General features: G+C 40.1%; 1 protein-coding gene across 21 annotated transcripts in view; it reads right to left on the reverse strand.

Moving 5' to 3' along the window:
• Positions 1–20,626, reverse strand: part of LOC127839072 (uncharacterized protein C05D11.1-like) — a 63,123-nt gene that overhangs the window by 16,691 nt on the left and 25,806 nt on the right. For 16 of the 21 annotated variants that reach the window (XR_008030141.1, XR_008030139.1, XR_008030135.1 and 13 more), the window contains exons 11-17: positions 19,583–19,693; positions 18,812–18,955; positions 17,533–17,721; positions 11,141–11,243; positions 3,838–3,947; positions 3,660–3,680; positions 1,765–1,945 (exon numbers count right to left, since the gene is read on the reverse strand). Coding sequence is in view for 14 of the 21 variants with exons in the window: in XM_052367240.1 (XP_052223200.1) it covers positions 1,765–1,945; positions 3,660–3,680; positions 3,838–3,947; positions 11,141–11,243; positions 17,533–17,721; positions 18,812–18,955; positions 19,583–19,693 (859 nt within the window). In the remaining 7 variants the exon portion in view is untranslated. Of the gene's footprint in view, positions 1–1,764; positions 1,946–2,791; positions 2,813–2,870; positions 2,892–3,028; positions 3,050–3,343; positions 3,365–3,422; positions 3,444–3,659; positions 3,681–3,837; positions 3,948–11,140; positions 11,244–17,532; positions 17,722–18,811; positions 18,956–19,582; positions 19,694–20,626 lie in introns of all 21 variants that reach the window. The other 5 variants (XM_052367244.1, XM_052367245.1, XM_052367243.1 and 2 more) reach the window with 5 other exon arrangements.

Raw genomic sequence — 20,626 nt, forward strand, 5'->3', positions numbered from 1 at the left:
CAACACTTTCGGCACAACACAGGCTAATCAGGGCGACACTTGCCGCACTGCATAGGCTAATCAGGGACGACACTTTCCGCACTGCACAGGCTAATCAGGGACGACACTTTCGGCACTGCACAGGCTAATCAGGGATGACACTTTCTGCACTGCACAGGCTAATCAGGGACGACACTTTCCCCACTGCACAAGCTAATCAGGGACGACACTTCCCGCACTGCATAGGCTTATCAGGGACAACACTTTCCGCACTGCACAGGCTAATCAGGGACGACACTTTCCGCACTGCACAGGCTAATCAGGGTCGACACTTTCGGCACTGCACAGGCTAATCAGGGACAACACTTTCCGCAATGCACAGGCTAATCAGGGTCGACACTTTCCGCACTGCACAGGCTAATCAGGGGGACACTTTTGCCACTGCACAGGCTAATCAGGGGCGACACTTTCCGCACTGCACAGGCTAATCTGGGACCACACTCTATGCAACAACTTTATTGCGAAGAAGAAACTTTCTTGATATATTAAAATATCATAAAAGTGGACAGTGCCATAACTGATTAGCCTGTGTGGACTGCACTGGCTAATCTGGGACAGCTTATTACGGACATGCATTAAACCACCTTTTCACAGAGCATGGCCAAAATGCATTCTGATCCATTCAGTTTAGCTTGGTTATATATTGGAAGCCATTGGCTTACAGAGACACTCTCAAGTTGGATGCCAGGCAAAAACCGGTACTTGATGTCTAAGATAGACCTAGATCATGTCCACTGCTGATGGCCTATCTGCCTCAAGACATCATGACACTACAGTGGCCTATCTGCCTCAAGACATCATGACACTACAGTGGCCTATCTGCCTCAAGACATCATGACACTACAGTGGCCTATCTGCCTCAAGACATCATGACACTACAGTGGCCTATCTGCCTCAAGACATCATCACACTACAGTGGCCTATTTGCCTCAAGACATCATGACACTACAGTTGCCTATCTGCCTCAAGACATCATGACACTACAGTTGCCTATCTGCCTCAAGACATCATCACACTACAGTTGCCTATCTGCCTCAAGACATCATGACACTACAGTTGCCTATCTGCCTCAAGACATCATGACACTACAGTTGCCTATCTGCCTCAAGACATCATCACACTACAGTGGCCTATCTGCCTCAAGACATCATCACACTACAGTTGCCTATCTGCCTCAAGACATCATCACACTACAGTTGCCTATCTGCCTCAAGACATCATTACACTACAGTTGCCTATTCCAAGGCCTTACTCTGGGAAAATAGGGCTTAAAGCATATGTGCAAAGTGTTTTCCCAAATAAGCCTGTTCAGTCTGCACCCGCTTGTCCAGGACGACACTTTATGCTTTTATGGAATTCTTCATTTGTATGCTTTTATGGAATTCTTCATTTGTATGCTTTTATGGAATTCTTCATTTAATGGAAGTCTCTTGCAAACAAAAATTCAGTCTAGATTGAAAGTGTTGCCCCTGATTAGCCTGCGCAGACTACAAAGACTCTGGGACGGCACTTAATGCACATGCATTAATATCCATTTCCCCCCGGCACCAGTCATATCAAATTAGCAAAGTTCCCTTCCCTCTGAGAAGAGATAGAGATAACAGTAACAGAGTTCCCATCCGTCTAAGAAGACAACAGGAACAAAGTTCCCTACCCCTTTGGAAGATATCACAGTAACAAAGTTTCCAACCCCTTAGAAGATATAATAGTTACAAAGTTCCCTACCTTCTGAGAAAACAATGTTCCTGATGAGAGCGTTCATCACACTATTCCCCTTCCTCTTGTACTGTGAGATGGCGCTGCTCAGTCTCTTGGCAACCGTCCTGAGGCGGTCGGCGGGGAACTTGGTCTGGTAGAGTATCTCACGTAGCCATGTGACACCCCGTTCATACTTCTCCTTCCCCACCTGAAACAGGATAGCCTTGTTAAGAGATTCATTTTTTCTGTATCATTTAGGTTAAAACACACATCAGTTTATCAGGATGTTACATAGTGTGGGTAAGGCACAAAAAAAGAAATTTCTACACTCAAGCTGAGCTCAGGGAAAACCAGCTTATCTGGGATGACATTGTCTGTCTAGAATGTTAATTTGGTTTAAAGGAACAAAAATCCATAAAAGCTGAAAGTGTTGTCAGCTAAAAGTGTTGTCAGCTGAAAGTGTTGTCAGCTGAAAGTGTTATCAGCTGAAAGTGTTGTCAGCTGAAAGTGTTATCAGCTGAAAGTGTTGTCAGCTGAAAGTGTTGTCAGCTGAAAGTGTTGTCAGCTGAAAGTGTTGTCATTTATCAGTCTGTGCAGACTAACCTGCGACAACACTTTACACACACGCATTCATCAAGGTTTTCTCAGAGCCCGGGGAACTTGGTCTGATAGAGGATCTAACATAGCCATGTGACACCATGCTCATACTTCTCCTTACCTACCTGGGGAAAAAACACACGTTGAAACATGACAGACCGACCAACAACCAGCCAAACAATATACCCCCTCTTCTTCGAAGGGAGCCATACAAATAACAGACAAACTGACGGCTGCAAAGTCCATCTACAAAATGCCATCCTATCGGGCGCATAAAAGCTTAACAATTCTTTACCAACCTGTATCTTGATATGAATGACCTGAGGGAAGTTTCCACAACTAAATGAAGAGCCCTTCACTCCCAGACTTTACTCTCACCTGTATCTTGATATGAACCACCTGAGCGAAGTTTCCACAACTTAATGAAGAGCCCTTCACTCCCAGACTATACTCTCACCTGTATCTTGATATGAACGACCTGAGGGAAGTTTCCACAACTTAATGAAGAGCCCTTCACTCCCAGACTATACTCTCACCTGTATCTTGATATGAACGACCTGAGCGAAGTTTCCACAACTTAATGAAGAGCCCTTCACTCCCAGACTATACTCTCACCTGTATCTTGATATGAATGACCTGAGGGAAGTTTCCACAACTAAATGAAGAGCCCTTCACTCCCAGACTATACTCTCACCTGTATCTTGATATGAACGACCTGAGGGAAGTTTCCACAACTAAATGAAGAGCCCTTCACTCCCAGACTATACTCTCACCTGTATCTTGATATGAACCACCTGAGGGAAGTTTCCACAACTAAATGAAGAGCCCTTCACTCCCAGACTATACTCTCACCTGTATCTTGATATGAACCACCTGAGCGAAGTTTCCACAACTTAATGAAGAGCCCTTCACTCCCAGACTTTACTCTCACCTGTATCTTGATATGAACCACCTGAGGGAAGTTTCACAACTAAATGAAGAGCCCTTCACTCCCAGACTATACTCTCACCTGTATCTTGATATGAACGACCTGAGGGAAGTTTCCACAACTAAATGAAGAGCCCTTCACTCCCAGACTTTACTCTCACCTGTATCTTGATATGAACGACCTGAGGGAAGTTTCCACAACTAAATGAAGAGCCCTTCACTCCCAGACTTTACTCTCACCTGTATCTTGATATGAACCACCTGAGGGAAGTTTCCATAACTAAATGAAGAGCCCTTCACTCCCAGACTATACTCTCACCTGTATCTTGATATGAACCACCTGAGGGAAGTTTCCACAACTAAATGAGGAGCCCTTCACTCCCAGACTATACTCTCACCTGTATCTTGATATGAACGACCTGAGGGAAGTTTCCACAACTTAATGAAGAGCCCTTCACTCCCAGACTATACTCTCACCTGTATCTTGATATGAACCACCTGAGGGAAGTTTCACAACTAAATGAAGAGCCCTTCACTCCCAGACTATACTCTCACCTGTATCTTGATATGAACCACCTGAGGGAAGTTTCCACAACTAAATGAGGAGCCCTTCACTCCCAGACTGATCTCGGTCTTCTGTACATCATCTTCCAGTTGTGAGATTACATCCTCGTGAGGAACAATCACTGAAACCAGGAGAGAGAACTGTGACATCTATTCACTCCTCAGGCACACAACCTGAACTGTTTGAAGTTTATAAGAAAATCAAATTAATACAAGATTTGTGTTTGTCAAAAACACTGTCCCCTTTTGCCCGCTTTGAAGCTATATAATTGACCTTTGACCTTGAAGGATGACCTTGACATTTCACCACTCAAAATGTGCAGCTCCATGAGATACACAAGCATGCCAAATATCAAGTTGCTATCTTGAATATTGCAAAAGTTATTGCAAATGTTAAAGTTGGGGCAACAAACAAACAAACACACAAACCAACAGACAGGGCAAAAACAATATGTCCCTCACTATCGTGGTGGGGGACATAAAAAGCCTTTTCTTAATAGATTGAAATTTTAAAGGCTTCATTTTAAACCCTAAGATTCGATGAGCAGCAAACAGCATAAAACCTGAATACACTGCCAGTTACTTGCAGGCTGTTCAGGTTTAATGCTGTTTGCATATAGCCATTTGATATTTATGCTGGATGATATGGAATCGTGCAGTGTATTTCACCTGTCACAATTATGAAGAAACTTAAATATGGGGATTTTGGCATTAAAAAAAAAAAGACCGGGCCAAAATATCTTACCCTTTCCCAAATCCAAATATGACTATTTCGTCCCAACTTTTAGAACTAAGATAATATTATTTTATGTTAACATTATTTTTGTGAAATACACAATTCCCAATGTGTGAATAAAGATTCACCAATTCCCAGAATTTGCAATTGTAGTGAGGTACTAGTGGTCTGAAAAGGTCAAACAAAGGCCTCTTGTAGGTGGTTTGTTGAAACTAGAAATGTCACTTGTGTGCCTGCAATACCCCCCCCATTCATTCTCCTTTGACAAACATCAGAGGCAGTTCAATGTGTGCCTGCAATATCCCCCCCCCCCATTCATTCTCCTTTGACAAACATCAGAGGCAGTTCAATGTGTGCCTGCAATACCCGCCCCCCCCCCCCCATTCATTCTCCTTTGACAAACATCAGAGGCAGTTCAATTTTAAGAATAAGTGGCCAAACAATTCGTACACAGGCAAGCAGGGACAACACTGTCCCCTTTACTCAATTTTTTTGTTTAAAACAATGCTTTCCTTTACAAAATTCCAGTCTAAGCAGAAAATGTCGTCCCAGATTAGAATGTGCGGACTTCACAGGCTAATACAGGGGTGGTATTCCAGAAGCATCTTAAGTTAAATTTTATTTTTATCCTTAAATTGGGAATTTTTCATAAGTGTTTCATTTCATACTGCAATAGTAAGGCATCGAAAATTACATCAAAATAACATCATTATGTCAATGTTACTTGAGGAATACTAAACAAACATGCATGTCTGTATTGAGTAAAGAAATACAAAACATTGTAATTTTTAACTTCAGTGAAAATATTTAAGAAATGACTTAAGATGTTTCTTGAATACCACCCCTGGGCAACATTTTACCTATAAGAATTAAGCCCTGTTTTCCCAGATTGAGGCTTGTATATAGTTGTGCCTCATATTATAGTAAAGACATGCAATAAATAGAAAAAAATTAAAAGGTAAATAACTGACCAATAATGAAAGAAGGAGTTATGGCTCTTCAGTTCTGCACTTTCTATCATTGAGTTTTGACTACCAGAACATATGAAATGTCAAGTAATGTCCTGTAGAGTTTGCAAGATATCCCCGCTTCAAAATTTAAATGTAATTAAACACAGGGCAATAATTCTACACAAATGAAAGCAAGAGCTTTGAATTTTATTCACTGCATATTCCATCAATAGAATCAGCTCAAGAATTAAATTTGTGTCTTGTTCTGTGAAAGCTGGTCATAATGCATGTGCGTAAAGTGTTGTCCCAGATTAGCCTGCCCAGTCTGCACAGGCTAATCTGGGACGACACTTTCCGCCTAAACTTGATTTTCGGTAAGGAGGGACTTCCTTGAAACTAAAAATACCATGAAAGCGGAAAGTGTCGTCCCTGATTAGCCTGTGCGGACTGCACAGGCTAATATGGAACGACACTTTACCCACATGAATTAAGCCCAGTTTTCTCAGAACAATACACATTTAAACAAGAGCTCAACTGTCTGGAGACAGATGCCCCCAAACAGGGCCATCATTCAATCGTTTGATGACATATCGAACGGAAACCAAATTAACACTCAATGACACAGTGACCTTGACCATCTCTTTCTCACTTACAAACAGCGCTTCATACTACCTCCTAAACAATTTCAAAGTATAACACAATTTTTTAACAAACTGCAGTGGAATTTTCACGGACCTATTTAGTACAATAGTAAAGTGTTAGCCCTTCATTGTTTTAGTGGCAAACAGAAAGTGCTAACCACTATTTTGTTCAATGCTAGTTATTCAGCAAATTTCCACAGTAAAGCTACTCTACTAAATTCTGTCTCATAATTGTACCTCTCCTGAACTACATCCATGCTGTTTGGCAACTCAATAATGTCTGATCCGCCCAATTGCAGTCTTTTGAGTTGCACATACATTTACTCACAAGAGCTGTGTTTGTGAAACACAATGCCCCCTACTGCGCTTTGAAGCAGCACGGCAGCTATTTTAGAAACAAAGGTTATATTTTGAATGTAAAGGTCATAGTGACCTTGACCTTTGACCTAGTGACCTCAAACCATGTTTGATTGTAGATCTCAATGAGATGCATGCACATATGAAGTTTAAAGAACATAGACCCAAAAGTTTTCATTTTATGAGCAAGGTTAAAGTTTTGGGACAGACACACATATACAATAACAGACAGACAGGGCAAAAAAAAAATACATTCGATCTGGGGGCATAAAAAGTAAAAACACTTCCAAAGTATTCAAAGATTTCACAATCTCAGCACTGTCATAAAGAGACCTAACTTAAATATTTTTTTCCCATCAACAAAATTTATTATTACATACTTTACTTCTTTAGCTCAACTAAATTCATTATTATTTTCTCAACTTTCTCCCCTTCACTAAATTCATCTCAACTTAATCAATGTTTTCCAATCCACTAAATTCATGCAGACTTAATTAATGTCCTCTGCTCAACTAAATTCTTCCCAACTTAATCAATTTGTTCTGCTCAAATAAATTCATCCCAACTTAATCATTATTTCCCATCCACTAAATTCATCCCAACTTGATCAATTGTTTCTGATCAACTAAATTCATCCCAACTTAATAAATGTTTTCTGCTCAACTAAATTCATCCAAACTTAAACCATTTTTTTTCCTAAACTAAATTCAACCAAACTCAATTAACTTTTTCCGCTCAACTATCTTTGTCCCAATTAAATAAACGTTTTCCACTCAACTAAATTGATCCCAACTCAATTGGCTTTATATGCTTAATTAAATTAATACAAACTCAATCACCTTTGTTGGCTCAACTAAATTCATCCCAACTAAATAAACTTTTTCCGCTCCCCTCAATTAATCCCAACGTTGCCAACGTGTTCCATTCAACTAATTATTTCCCAACTCAATCAAATGTTCATCCAAACGTTGCCAACTTGTTCTGATAAACTCATTGTGTCCCAACTCAATTAGATGTTCAACCCAACGTTGCCAACTTGTTCCGATCAACTCATTTTGTACTAACTCAATAAAAGATTTTGCACTCTACTATATTCATCCTTACATGATAACCCTTATCTGCTTCACTCAACTCATACCAACTTTTTTAAAATCAACATTTTCTCTTCCAGTAAATTCATCCCAATTCAATAAACTTTTTCCGCTCAATTTAATTCTTCCCAACTTAATCAACATTGTCCACTACTTTTAATTCATTCACACCTAATCAACGTTTTCCGATCAATTAAATTTATCCCAGCTAAATCAACTTTTCCACTCAACTTAATTCTAACCAATTTATAAAAAAATCAGCTCCACTAAATTTATTGAAACTTAAAAAGCTTTTCCCACTCCACTAAATTTATATCAATTTACTCAACTTTTTCCGCTGCACTAAATTCACTCAAAACAAGGGCTGTTTGAAAAACATGCATGCCCCCCATATGGGCTGTCCGTTGTAGTGGCAGCCATTGTGTGAATACGATTTTTGTCACTGTGACCTTGACCTTTGACCTTGTGACCTGAAAATCAATAGGGGTCATCTGCGAGTCATGATCAATATACCTATGAAGTGTCATGATCCTAGGCAAAAGCGTTCTTGAGTTATCATCCGAAAATCATTTTACTATTTCGGGTCACTGTGACCTTGACCTTTGACCTTGTGATCTCATAATCAATAGGGGTCATCTGCAAGTCATGATCAATCTACCTATGAAGTTTCATGATCCTAGGCGTATGTGTTCTCGAGTTATCATCCAAAAACCATTTTACTATTTCGGGTCACCGTGACCTTGGCCTTTGACCTAGTGACCTCAAAATCAATAGGGGTCATCTGCGAGTTATGATCAATCTACCCATGAAGTTTCATGATCCTAGGCGTATGCATTCTTGAGTTATCATCCGGAAACCATTTTACTATTTTGGGTCACCGTGACCTTGACCTTTGACCTAGTGACCTCAAAATCAATAGGGGTCATCTGCAAGTCATGATCAATCTACCCATGAAGTTTCATGATCCTAGGCGTATGCGTTCTTGAGTTATCATTCAAAAACCATTTTACTATTTCGGGTCACCGTGACCTTGACCTTTGACCTAGTGACCTCAAAATCAATAGGGGTCATCTGCGAGTCATGATCAATGTACCTATGAAGTTTCATGATCCTAGGCCCAAGCGCTCTTGAGTTATCGTCTGACAACCACCTGGTGGACGGACCGACTGACAGACCGACCGACCGACAGACCGACATGAGCAAAGCAATATACCCCCTCTTCTTCGAAGGGGGGCATAATTAATCTCTGCTCTATACCTTTTCAAATTAAGAGTCACATCATTATCATCTTCTCAGTCTCAACACCTTTCACCAAAATAGTGCACAACCAGATCAAGTACACAACCAGCTCTAGTGCACAACCAGCTCTAGTACACAACCAGCTCAAGTGTACAATTAACTCTAACACACAACCAGCTCTAGTGTACAATCAGCTCAAGTACACAACTAGCTCTAGTGCACAGCTAGCTCTAGTGTACAACCAGCTCTTGTGTACAACCAGCTCTTGTGTACAACCAGCTCTAGTGCACAACCAGCTCTAGTGCACAACCAGCTCTAGTGTACAACCAGCTCTTGTGTACAACCAGCTCTAGTGTACAACCAGCTCTAGTACAAAACCAGCTCTAGTGTACAATCAGCTCTAGTGTACAACCAGCTCTAGTGTACAACCAGCTTTTGTGTACAACCAGCTCTAGTGTACAACCAGCTCTAGTACACAACCAGCTCTAGTGTACAACCAGCTCTAAAACGAGCTCTTGTACACAAGCAGCTCTTGTACACAAGCAGCTCTTGTACACAACCAGCTCGTGTGTACAACCAGCTCTAGTGTACAACCTGCTCTAGTACACAACCAGCTCTAGTACACAACCAGCTCTAGTACACAACCAGCTCTAGTTTCCAACCAACTGTAGTGCACAACCAGTTCTTGTGCACAACCATTTATCACTCTACCATCATTTCAAATTTTAACAAACTGTAGTATAATTTGTCTCAGTTTTTATGGTTATATATTTTGTTTATGCTTTAAAATCTAGCAAGCTGAACTTTTAACAATAAGTTCTTGCTTTCAAGTTCATGCACTCTGTCAGTGTATGTATTTGTATAGGCATACTATGCAATGAATTAATGCGTTTAAACCATCACCAAATATTAACTGTTCTGGACAATATTTTCAAACCTGTACATGTTTATTACCCGAGCAATTATCCGTGTAATGACGTCGCCTACTGTCACATCTTGGAGGGACATTGTCACGTCGATGCACACACCCTTGACCAGACGTTGGTCGCCGTTGCATGGGCTGAACACGCGGCACATACCCATGGCGGCTCAACTTTCTGTTCTTTGAGAGGCCACCCCTAATCTCTTCTCGCGAGCGCCAACGTTCACATGTAACATAACTCGGCCAGAAATCATCCTCCATGATGCGATGTGAATTTTCATCATTTACTAAACATATTTTAACCAGTGCCTTCTCTGGATTGGCCCTAACTGGGAACGATTCAATATATTTTACCAAGAGTCCTTTTTTCCTTAAGACTTGGGTCAATACCTCTAGGTTTACCTTACGACTAAGTCCTCGCACACAATATCTCTCAGTGCGTTTTGATTTGACCAACTGGAAATCAACATTTTCCCCCTGGGTCACGTCATGCCCCAACGACCTTTCTCGTGATAACATATGTATGGTACTGTGTTCACTTAACGGAATTGCTGGGTGGTGTTCGCCAGAAATTCTGTGAGTATTAGTCTCTAAAATATTGGACACATATGATTATTCCTTGTGCAAATTAGAAGTGTCTTGTTCTGAGAAAACTGGGCTTAATTCATGGGCGATTAGTGTCGTCCCAGATTAGCCTGTCAGGGACGACACTTTCCGCTTTTATGGTATTTTTAGTTTCAAGGAAGTCCCTACTTACCGAAAATCAAGTTTAGGCGGAAAGTGTCGTCCCTGATTAGCCTGTGCGGACTGCACAGGCTAATCAGGGACTACACTTTAAGCACATGCATTATGACCAGCTTTCACAGAACAAGACACAATTATAGGTTGCGCCAATGTATTATCAAAACCCCATAATTACATCAAATAATTAAACATATATTATAAGCAGAACACACACACACAAAAAACCAAGGCATACACACATGTAAACATGGATATAGGTATCATCATATTATGACCTTCACTTATTATTATGTCGTGGGCAGATTCAAGACACGTAATACCCACCAAATCGCTCAACGTCACATTCGATTTAAACAAATATCAATATCCTCAGAAAGTATATAAAACAAAAATGTAACTAGAACAAGAAGATATGTGTTATACATGTGTATATCAAAAGATCAAAACTGAGCTTAATGTGCATGTGTGCAGGCTTATTAGGGACAACACTTTCCGCTTATATGGAAATATATATTGACCCTGATTAGCCTGCACAGACTGCACTGGCTAATCTGGGACGACACTGTATGTGCATGCTTTAAGCCACGATTACCCAGAATGTGGCACTATTATTTTAAATGTGATTGTTTCCATACCCCCCTCTCGTTCAAGTGGACTTTCGAAGAGGACTTCACAGAACAGTGGCAGGTAATACTTCAACTCCTGAGGCACATTGCTAGAGTCTAACAGTGCATTGATCTGAAATGGAATTCTTTACATCATAAGCATCATTTAAGCCTTTTTTTAAAAACAGAAAATATCATCAATGCAGAAAGTATCGTCACCAATTAGCCTGTGCAAACTGCACAGGCTAATCTGGGATGACACTTTAGGCAAATGCATTTAACCCCTCTTTTCACAAAGCACGGCCTATTTGTTTGCATGAAAGTTTGTGGTTTTTCAAAAAATGACAAGTACAAACGAGCGGGATCTTACCTTGGAAAAACATTGAGGACTTTGACTTTGTCATTTTCTGGATTGTTTATGTTTAATTTGTGGATCGGTAAAACCACAGTTAATCAAGAATCTATCAATTTAAAGAAAAGTATATATTTTAAAACAAATTTTTTAAAATAAAATTCATTTGAATAATTAAATACTTACCTGTTATCGTATGCTTATACTTTCCAAGGGGAAATAACTCATCCTGAATTTTAACTGGGAATCCGCCACCTCAATACCGTAATACAGGCCAGGTTAATCGGTAACCAACCCTCAATATTCTTTCAATATATATACAAAAATATTAATCGAATAGAGGGGTGGGAGGTGGGACTTACCGATAACAGGTAAGTATTTAATAATTAAAATGAATTTTATTTAAAAAAAAATAATGTTTTAATGTCATAAATACTGACCTGTTATCGTATGCTGATTTTGCAGCTGCGGTGGGAAGGTTCATACATATTTTCCCAACACAGTAGAACCCATAAACAGGGTTATCAGCTAATGATATCAAGTAATCTTCGTTAAAACGGTATTAATTATGACTTCTCGGACAGAGGACAGAGTAATATGTCTATGTGGTAAAGAAGACACTACCGTTAGTGAAACCACAACAAGCCCAAACATATACAAATTGTATTGTTGGCACTTCAGAAAACGAAGATAAAAAGATGACAAAGGTGGTCGGATTCCTCCAGTAAACAGCTTAGAGCACGTCAAAAAGTGGTGTGTGATTAATATATGCCCACAAAACAGACAGAGCTCTTAATTCATGCGGTCAGATCCTAAAAAGGAATGAATCCTAAGATAGGATAAGAGTAACTTTCCTTAGTCGAGGTCTTACCCCGAGAAATAGAAGCCGCAGACAAATCCCCCCCACCTTTTTGGGGGAAAAGAAGAGTGTCTTTTGAGAACCTCAAATGTACTTCCGACTAACACTGCTGAGATAGAACTTCAAAGCCCTGATTGCCCAAAGAAGTTTATCCTCATCTTCATGACTACCAGTTTAAGAAAAACTTGGAAACTTGAAGGTAGAAGCCATATAGAGGACTTGATATTAAGCAAGGAATCCTGGCTGACACAACAAAGTCAAGAAGACATTAGATCCAACTGGAATTGGTCGTATTCAACAGAAAAAGCATGAATTTCACTTCTCCGTATGGTAAAAGCCATCATAAGAAGGAAAACCGTCTTAAAATTATATTGGAACTGTTAATAAGCCTCATGAAAAGGGTTCATAGGGAGGTCAATAAGCATCCCAACATGTAACACAAGTTGCGATGACTTACACAAAACAAGGTATACGAAAGCATAATCTCTATCCTTTGATGAAGAAAAGAAAAAATTTCTTATCATCAAGAAAAAGATGAGAAAAACCTTTATGTATCTAGCAGAGTGATTAAGATAATAACTATGCTCTCGAATACCAAATCAAAAATGAATTTCCATAGAACCTTTATACAGTTCTGATGGAATTATCCTTGCACAAGTCACAAGGATTGAAACTCTAACAGAAAAACGTTCTTCTGTAGAGATAACTAAAAGTTATTAATGGCCAGACATGTAGTGGCACATGTTTGGATCAGTAAAAATATATCTCTCTGAGATATGATATTTGACCTGTGAAGAAGTTTCCTGAAAATAATTGTACAGGAGACTTAAAAGGTCGTAGAACCATAATCCCACGGTTCATTAAGTATATTGCATGAAATTATGGCAAAAACTCAGTTATTGCAAAAACTCACCAAGAAGGCAAGATATTCCAGTTTATGTCAATGGACGAATTTATAACAATCGCACACCCTGCTGGATCAATTTCTGTGAACTGCATTATTGACGTTGTTCAGCATACCAGTATATACTGCGATATATGATCGCATAACGCTAATTACTAGCGTTTGATGATAAACAACATTCTTTGATATACTATGTACAACATGCAACTTCACTGCCGCGCATGCGCAATTACATTATTTGAACCCAACGGAAAAATAATTCGAAAGAAAGAACTGCAGGACAAAACGTCCAACAGGGCGTTGAGACGACCTGGTATGAGTAAGACAATAGAGAAAATTTGTTGTTCTTGCAAAGAACGAATAAGTTCCTGATTTCCAGTTACAAGGAGTGATAATATGATCACCTCCGTGTCTGTAAGTAAACCACGACCGATGTGTGATAGTTGAAACCATCACAAGGGAAATGTGAAAATGTGTTGTAAATGACAAACAGCTAAAAAGAATTTTCGCTTTTCAAGATGTAGATGTGCAGGTGATATTCATTAGGATACCACATAATTGAGAAAATCAAGATACGTTGCTCTATGTGATCGTCCATAACCTGCTCTGCTCACATCTGTATAAGATGTAAGGAAGGTTGTGGTAGAATAATCTATATTCTTGCCAAGATAATCTTCTAGTCTAGACACCACTGAATAGTGGTAAATAATGACAAAAAGATGGAAATCTGTGTCATTGAATAATCCCGAGATTAATACAATTAACTTAAAAATAAAGCTGAAACGGACGTAAGAAAAGACGTCTCAGCAGAAGGACCGGTGACCGGACCGGTAAATACCGATCGGTGACCGGAACCATTTGTCAAGGATGGGTGGGCAAAGAAACCACGGCAAGCCGAACTTTCCCACTCCAAACACACTTGAAAATTGGTAGAATAGGACAGTGTTTAACACTTATAAGTTTATGACCTATCTACAGAATATAGCCTCTTCTTGAACCAATAACAGGCGCCTTTAAAATCCTGGATAATACAGGTCGTGAAGTCATCGATTTGCGAAGTACTGAAATATGATTGACAGTGGTACCTCCGGAATCGGAGGTGTGATGACAGAAAAAGTTGAAAACCCTAGGAGTAACCTTAAGGGGGTCCACACTTGCCGGTAGAATGCATGGAAGTCTTAAATTCTGACTTGATTAATCCATTTACTTCAAGACTCCTAACCGGGACGAATTCCGAAAGGAATACGACCAGTTATAGGAAGACGGCCTGTTATGGCCAGAAGTGTAATAGAAGAATAACTTTAAGATGAGGTCCCTCCAGATCCTAGGATCTAAGATCTGAGTTCAAGGTCCTAAGCCATCTACAAGACTGTAGCCGCAATGCAGTCAATCTGATAGGCAATCCTATGTATCAGAACTCTTGTTGATTCCAGTAGCTTGAAAATATGCACTGTCGTAGGAGCAATAGAAAAGCAGAACTCGATACAAAATGTCGTCTTGCTAATCCTGCTAGCGTCATTAATGTGTCCCAACTGTTCAGTGACACTGACTGCAAAGTCTGTAGCCGACAGGTAAAGGCGGTTAAAACAATTCATCCTTCGGGTCTCGAACATAAATTAATAGAGGTCAAATAGTAATGTTCGACCTCAATGCTAGTCTCCGAGCCCACTTCAGCCGATCTATCTGCAAGCCCAGTAGTCTGCATGTAGCCGGTTGAGATAGAAGTACAAATAACAGATATAGCATGATTTGGTAACCGTCGCCAGTAGAACATCAGTATTGAAAAACACAAAAAGTCATGTAGATTGTTGAATCCATAAAATATAGTATTCAATACAATCATAGCCAGGGGTATACAACTAGGTAATGTAGACGATACCCGTGATACTAAATATTGACCGATGAAAACACAGTGGAATACCAGTAATTGGTAACTGGTGACGGAACCGGACCGGTCAATGACCGGTAACTGTAGCCAGGTGAACGGACCAGTCATAATATGACCGGTGACGTTACCAGTTAAAGACCGAAAATGGTGAAATCCATATGGTCTGATATCAATGTCAAGCACTGCTTGGAAAAGAAGATCGTGCCAAAACTCCAATCCGATGGCGATGAGACATCACTTATTCTGACCGGTGATATGACCGATGAATGGTGACCGATGTCCGGTGATCGGGACCAGTATAATATAACTGCGTCAGAATTGAAATATCTGGTGCAGAAGAATGACCATCCACGAAGTCATCTGATAATGTTAACCGGAAAACAACGGTAGATTATCAGTATTAATAGGCATAAGTGTCCTTGTAGTCGTAGTGGAGAAAAGAACAGCTTATCCCGAAGCCTGAAAGTTAAACGAACTAGTGTTCGTATACAACTACGGCTCGGTGACTGCAACATGTGTGGATGCCATAAGAAAAACCATCACGCGTGGAATGGAGACATGATATTCCTAAAGGAATAAAATGGAGAACGTCGATATGACCAGTAGGTTCATTAACACCTACGTGAGAAGTGGCGACATCCATATAACTGCGATGCTGAAATATTGTTCAGCTACGCTGGAAATATCGTCTTCTTCAATATTGTCTCCGTGAGCATTGACGTGATCGCTTACGAGCGTATCAACGCCGAGAACTGCTCAATGAAGGAGAGGTATGTTCGATAACTATCCTGTTGTGCTCAATGAAGTCCGCTGATGTCTACGTGAAGGTTGACGACGTCCTCGTTTCCTGCGATGTCGAGATCTGGATCGGCTGCGCTGTCGAGATGTGGATCGGCTGCGATGAGACCGAGATCTTCTAGAATAACGTCTCCGTGAGTGACGACGTGATCGCTTACGAGAGCCGCGACGATGAGAACTGCTCGACAAAGAAGAGCGTGTCCGATGTCTACTCCTTGATGAAGACGATGTATTCGACGACGAATAGGAGAATAATTCAATGAAGAAGACCGAGTTCTTCTTCTTGACCAGTGACTGGTGTTATCGGTGGCAGGCCTTACTGATGACTCTTGACCGGTGACCGGACCGGTGATCAATGACCGGACCGGACCGGTGACATGACCGGACCGGTGACATGACCGGTGACCGGACCGATGATCAATGACCGGACCGGTGACATGACCGGTGACCGGACCGGACCAGTGACATGACCGGTGACCGGACCGGTGATCAATGACCGGACCGGTGACATGACCGGTGATCAATGACCGGACCGGTGATCAATGACCGGACCGGTGACCGTGATCAACGTCCCCGGTGACGTACCGGTCATATCATGACCAGTGTTGTCATCGGATAATGACCGTATGGCGGATGACAAATGGTCCGGCATTGGTCGATGTCCGTGACCAATGCCATCGGGCAAAGACCGGCTGATGGGTGTCGCCATATGGTCTGATGTTGACCGACTGTCTAAGAGACTTAGCATAGTACGGTCGCGATTGTGCCCGATACCCGGTGACTGATACTGCAACTATCATCATGATCTGCGAAGTCACCGGGTATTTATTCACTCTTGTTTCTGCGACCATCATGTAGTCGAATATATGAAAAACAAGAGCAAAGCATATTCAACCATAAACTGGTCACAGACCAGATTATCATATGGCACATAAAATCATAATTTGACCATAATGAAAATTATAATAATACTGCCGTAGATCATAAATTAAACAAAAGTTTTATTCAAAACAGATGAAAAATAAAATGACGATCAATTAGATTGTCATACGGAACGTTAAAATCATTATTGCACACAATGGCAAATGATAAACAATCTGTCAATAGAAGAACGCGCTTTGCACGATCTCGTTACACATTAGAAGAACATGCTTTGCACGTTCTAGCAATGTATTAGAAGAGCACGTTTTGCACATGGTCGTTCGCACCTGAAAACATCCAGCATGGTAGAAATAAACCATTGTTCGATAAAAACAAGCATGGCTTACCTTTTACAAATGAAACAAAATCCATTAAATCCACACAAATTAATCCGAATGAGAAATAAAAAGATAAATAACACAATTTATCTATTCAAAACCCCAAATCAACCAAGTTACAAACAATATTTTAATTCAGAGCCGTAAAAGACACGTATACACCTGGTTGATCCGGAAAGAATATTGAAGGTTGGTTACCGATTTTTGGCTAGGTTGCATTGCACTATGTTTAACCTGGCCTGTATTACGGTATTGAGGTGGCGGATTCCCAGTTAAAATTCCGGATGAGTTATTTCCCCTTGGAAAGTATAAGCATACGATAACAGGTCAGTATTTATGACATTAAAACTGGGTTAGCTCACCTGAACAAAGTTTGTGTGTATATCATCTAACTCAAATCTAAATGGAATTTTATCCAATGGGAAATCAGCATTTTCTGTGAGCCTGTTATTTCCTGCAGATCTGTTACAGCTGGGAATTATGGGATGGAAGAAAATGGAGGCCACGTCTGGTACATCCACACAGGTGATCATGGATTCTGGTACTCCACGCTTCAATAACAAAATTTGCAAGGAAATATTAATGGACCTAAACTCACCAAATGTAAATTTGTGCTAATCCTGAAAGTGATGCCCTGGGTGGCAATTTCTATTTCTTTAATTTTTGCAATTCTTATAACATAAACATTTTAACACTAAAATCAATGTTTATCAACATTTCATCTTCTTCGACAATAAACAGCACCTTATTTTTGCAGGATCATGTAGCATATTAGAAATTAACAAAACAAAGCATGCCTGCATTGATTATTTGTTTTTTATATATCAATACACTTATTTACATCCTAATGCTACATACTTAATCATTAACATGATTGTTTACCCTCAAGAGTTGTGACTGAAACATAAAATTATATAATTGTTGCAAAATTGAGCAAAATAAAAGTTGATTTTCATAATGCTGTTGACTGCACATTCCTCTAGATGTACATTGACCGAAATGAAATCACTTCTTCAAAAAAATGGGGCTTTTTTATGTTATAAATAAATGTATGAATTGCAGCATTTTAACCATTTTTTAAGGCTGTTTTACTTGGAACCATTTTTATTTGAGTCCATCTTTACTTGGGGTCGAATAAACTTGAACCCACCAGAAGATTTACTATAATGTAACCTATCAGACAGGTTATGTTTATGTAGAATGTGTTCAAAATAATCAATCACAATTTTGTCATGAACCAGTCTAAATGACATCCTCATGATATCAGGAACTGTTTCAAATACCAAAGTACAGAAAAAAGGCGGCCAAAAACATAATTTCATTAGAGAAAAACATTATTTTGTGAAATGATTTAGCATGTTTCGAAATTTAACAATGAAGACTAGTTTTTATTGCATGTTTTATGTTACTTAAATTTGAAACCAACATGGTAACAAGAAATGATGACATGTGGCTGAGTTCCTACAGTATGTTTATAGATTTGTATAAACAAATGTATGTTTGTGTGGTCAATCCCCATCACTCTGTGCAGGGATTTTGCTTTTAATATTGTTTACGCAAACCTCAAATATTTATTTTGAAAAATCTTTTAGCAATAAGGCCACAAACCAAACTACAGAGGATGTTATACTAAAGAAATACCTCATTCTCTTCTGTGGCTTTTTCGAAGATGGCTGCCTTCTCTTGCAGTCCGTTCTTCCCCAGGTTGGCCTGCTGCCTAGCAACCCTGTCTGCCTCTGCCTGGGCCAGGCTCTCCCTCTCAGCAGTGCTTGGCTCACCCAGAATCTGTGGCAGGTTTTAAAATGAGCCACACACAGTGGGAAAACTGGGCTTAATGCATGTGCGTAAAGTGTCGTCCCAGATTAGACTGTGCAATCCACACAGGCTAATCAGGGACGACACTTTTCGCCTAAACTGGATTTTTGCTAAGGTATTTAGAGCAGTTGAGCCACTCAAAATAAATTTACACTTAAATCTCTGTAGAAAGTAAAAAACTCTCATATGTTTGTGTTGTTCAAAGCTAAGCTATATGTTAAATTGTCAATAAAGAGACTAGCCCGCGACAATTTAATAAAGATCGAGCAGCCTAACATTTCCAAACCTTTATTACTTTCTAATTTACAGAGTGGAGTTCTGACAAAAAACAGGTTTACTGTACGTGCACAAAGTGTCATCCTAGATTAGCCTGTGCAGTCTACACAGGCTAAAAAGGGACGCGTATTTTCACCAATACTGGATTTCCTCTAAGAAGTGACTGCCTTGAAAGGAAAAATTCCTTAAAAGCGGAAAATGTTGTCCCTGACTAGCCTGTGCTGTCTGAACAGGCTATCTGGAATAACACTTTACGCATATGCATAAAGACCAGTTTTTCAGAAAGAGTCTTTAACAAATCATAAAAGAGAATGTACACACCAGCACATAGTGCTTGTCAATGAAGAACTTGTTGATGAGTCCCAGCCAGAAAGCCTCTGGTTCTGTCTTCATCCGCTCATGGCAGGGAACCATCTGTACCCGGTCCTCCATCTGATATAGACAGCATAGATAGAACATGGCAGGGAACCATCTGTACCCGGTCCTACATCTGATATAGACAGCATAGATAGAAAATGGCAGGGAACCATCTGTATCCGGTCCTCCATCTGATATAGACAGCATAGATAGAACATGGGAAAATATGAGGCTCCATCTGATATAGACAGCATAGATAGAACATGGAAAATATGAGGCTCCATCTGATATAGACAGCATAGATAGAACATGGGAAAATATGAGGCTCCATCTGATATAGACAGCATAGATAGAACATGGGAAAATATGAGGCTCCATCTGATATAGACAGCATAGATAGAACATGGAAAATATGAGGCTCCATCTGATATAGACAGCATAGATAGAACATGGGAAAATATGAGGCTCCATCTGATATAGACAGCATAGATAGAACATGGAAAATATGAGGCTCCATCTGATATAGACAGCATAGATAGAACATGGGAAAATATGAGGCTCCATCTGATATAGACAGCATAGATAGAACATGGAAAATATGAGCCTCCATCTGATATAGACAGCATAGATAGAAAATGGGAAAATATGAGGCTCCATCTGATATAGACAGCATAGATAGAACATGGGAAAATATGAGGCTCCATCTGATATAGACAGCATAGATAGAACATGGGAAAATATGAGGCTAGTTCTAGGAAAACTGGACTTGTGAGTAAAGTGTCGTCCCAGACTAGTCTGTGCAGTCTGCACAGGCTTATCAGGGACAACACTTTACCCCTACTGGGTTTTTTGTTTGAAAGACACCTTTGCCCAAAAACTTCCATAAAAGCAAAAAGTGTCATCTCTGAATAGCCCTTGCAGTCTGGGATGACACTAAACACAGATGCATTAAGCCCAGTATGGGATGACACTAAACACACATGCATTAAGCCCATTCTGGGATGACAC

Source organism: Dreissena polymorpha, chromosome 7 (assembly GCF_020536995.1).
Source record: "Dreissena polymorpha isolate Duluth1 chromosome 7, UMN_Dpol_1.0, whole genome shotgun sequence".
NCBI classification, from domain to species: Eukaryota; Metazoa; Mollusca; class Bivalvia; order Myida; family Dreissenidae; genus Dreissena; species Dreissena polymorpha.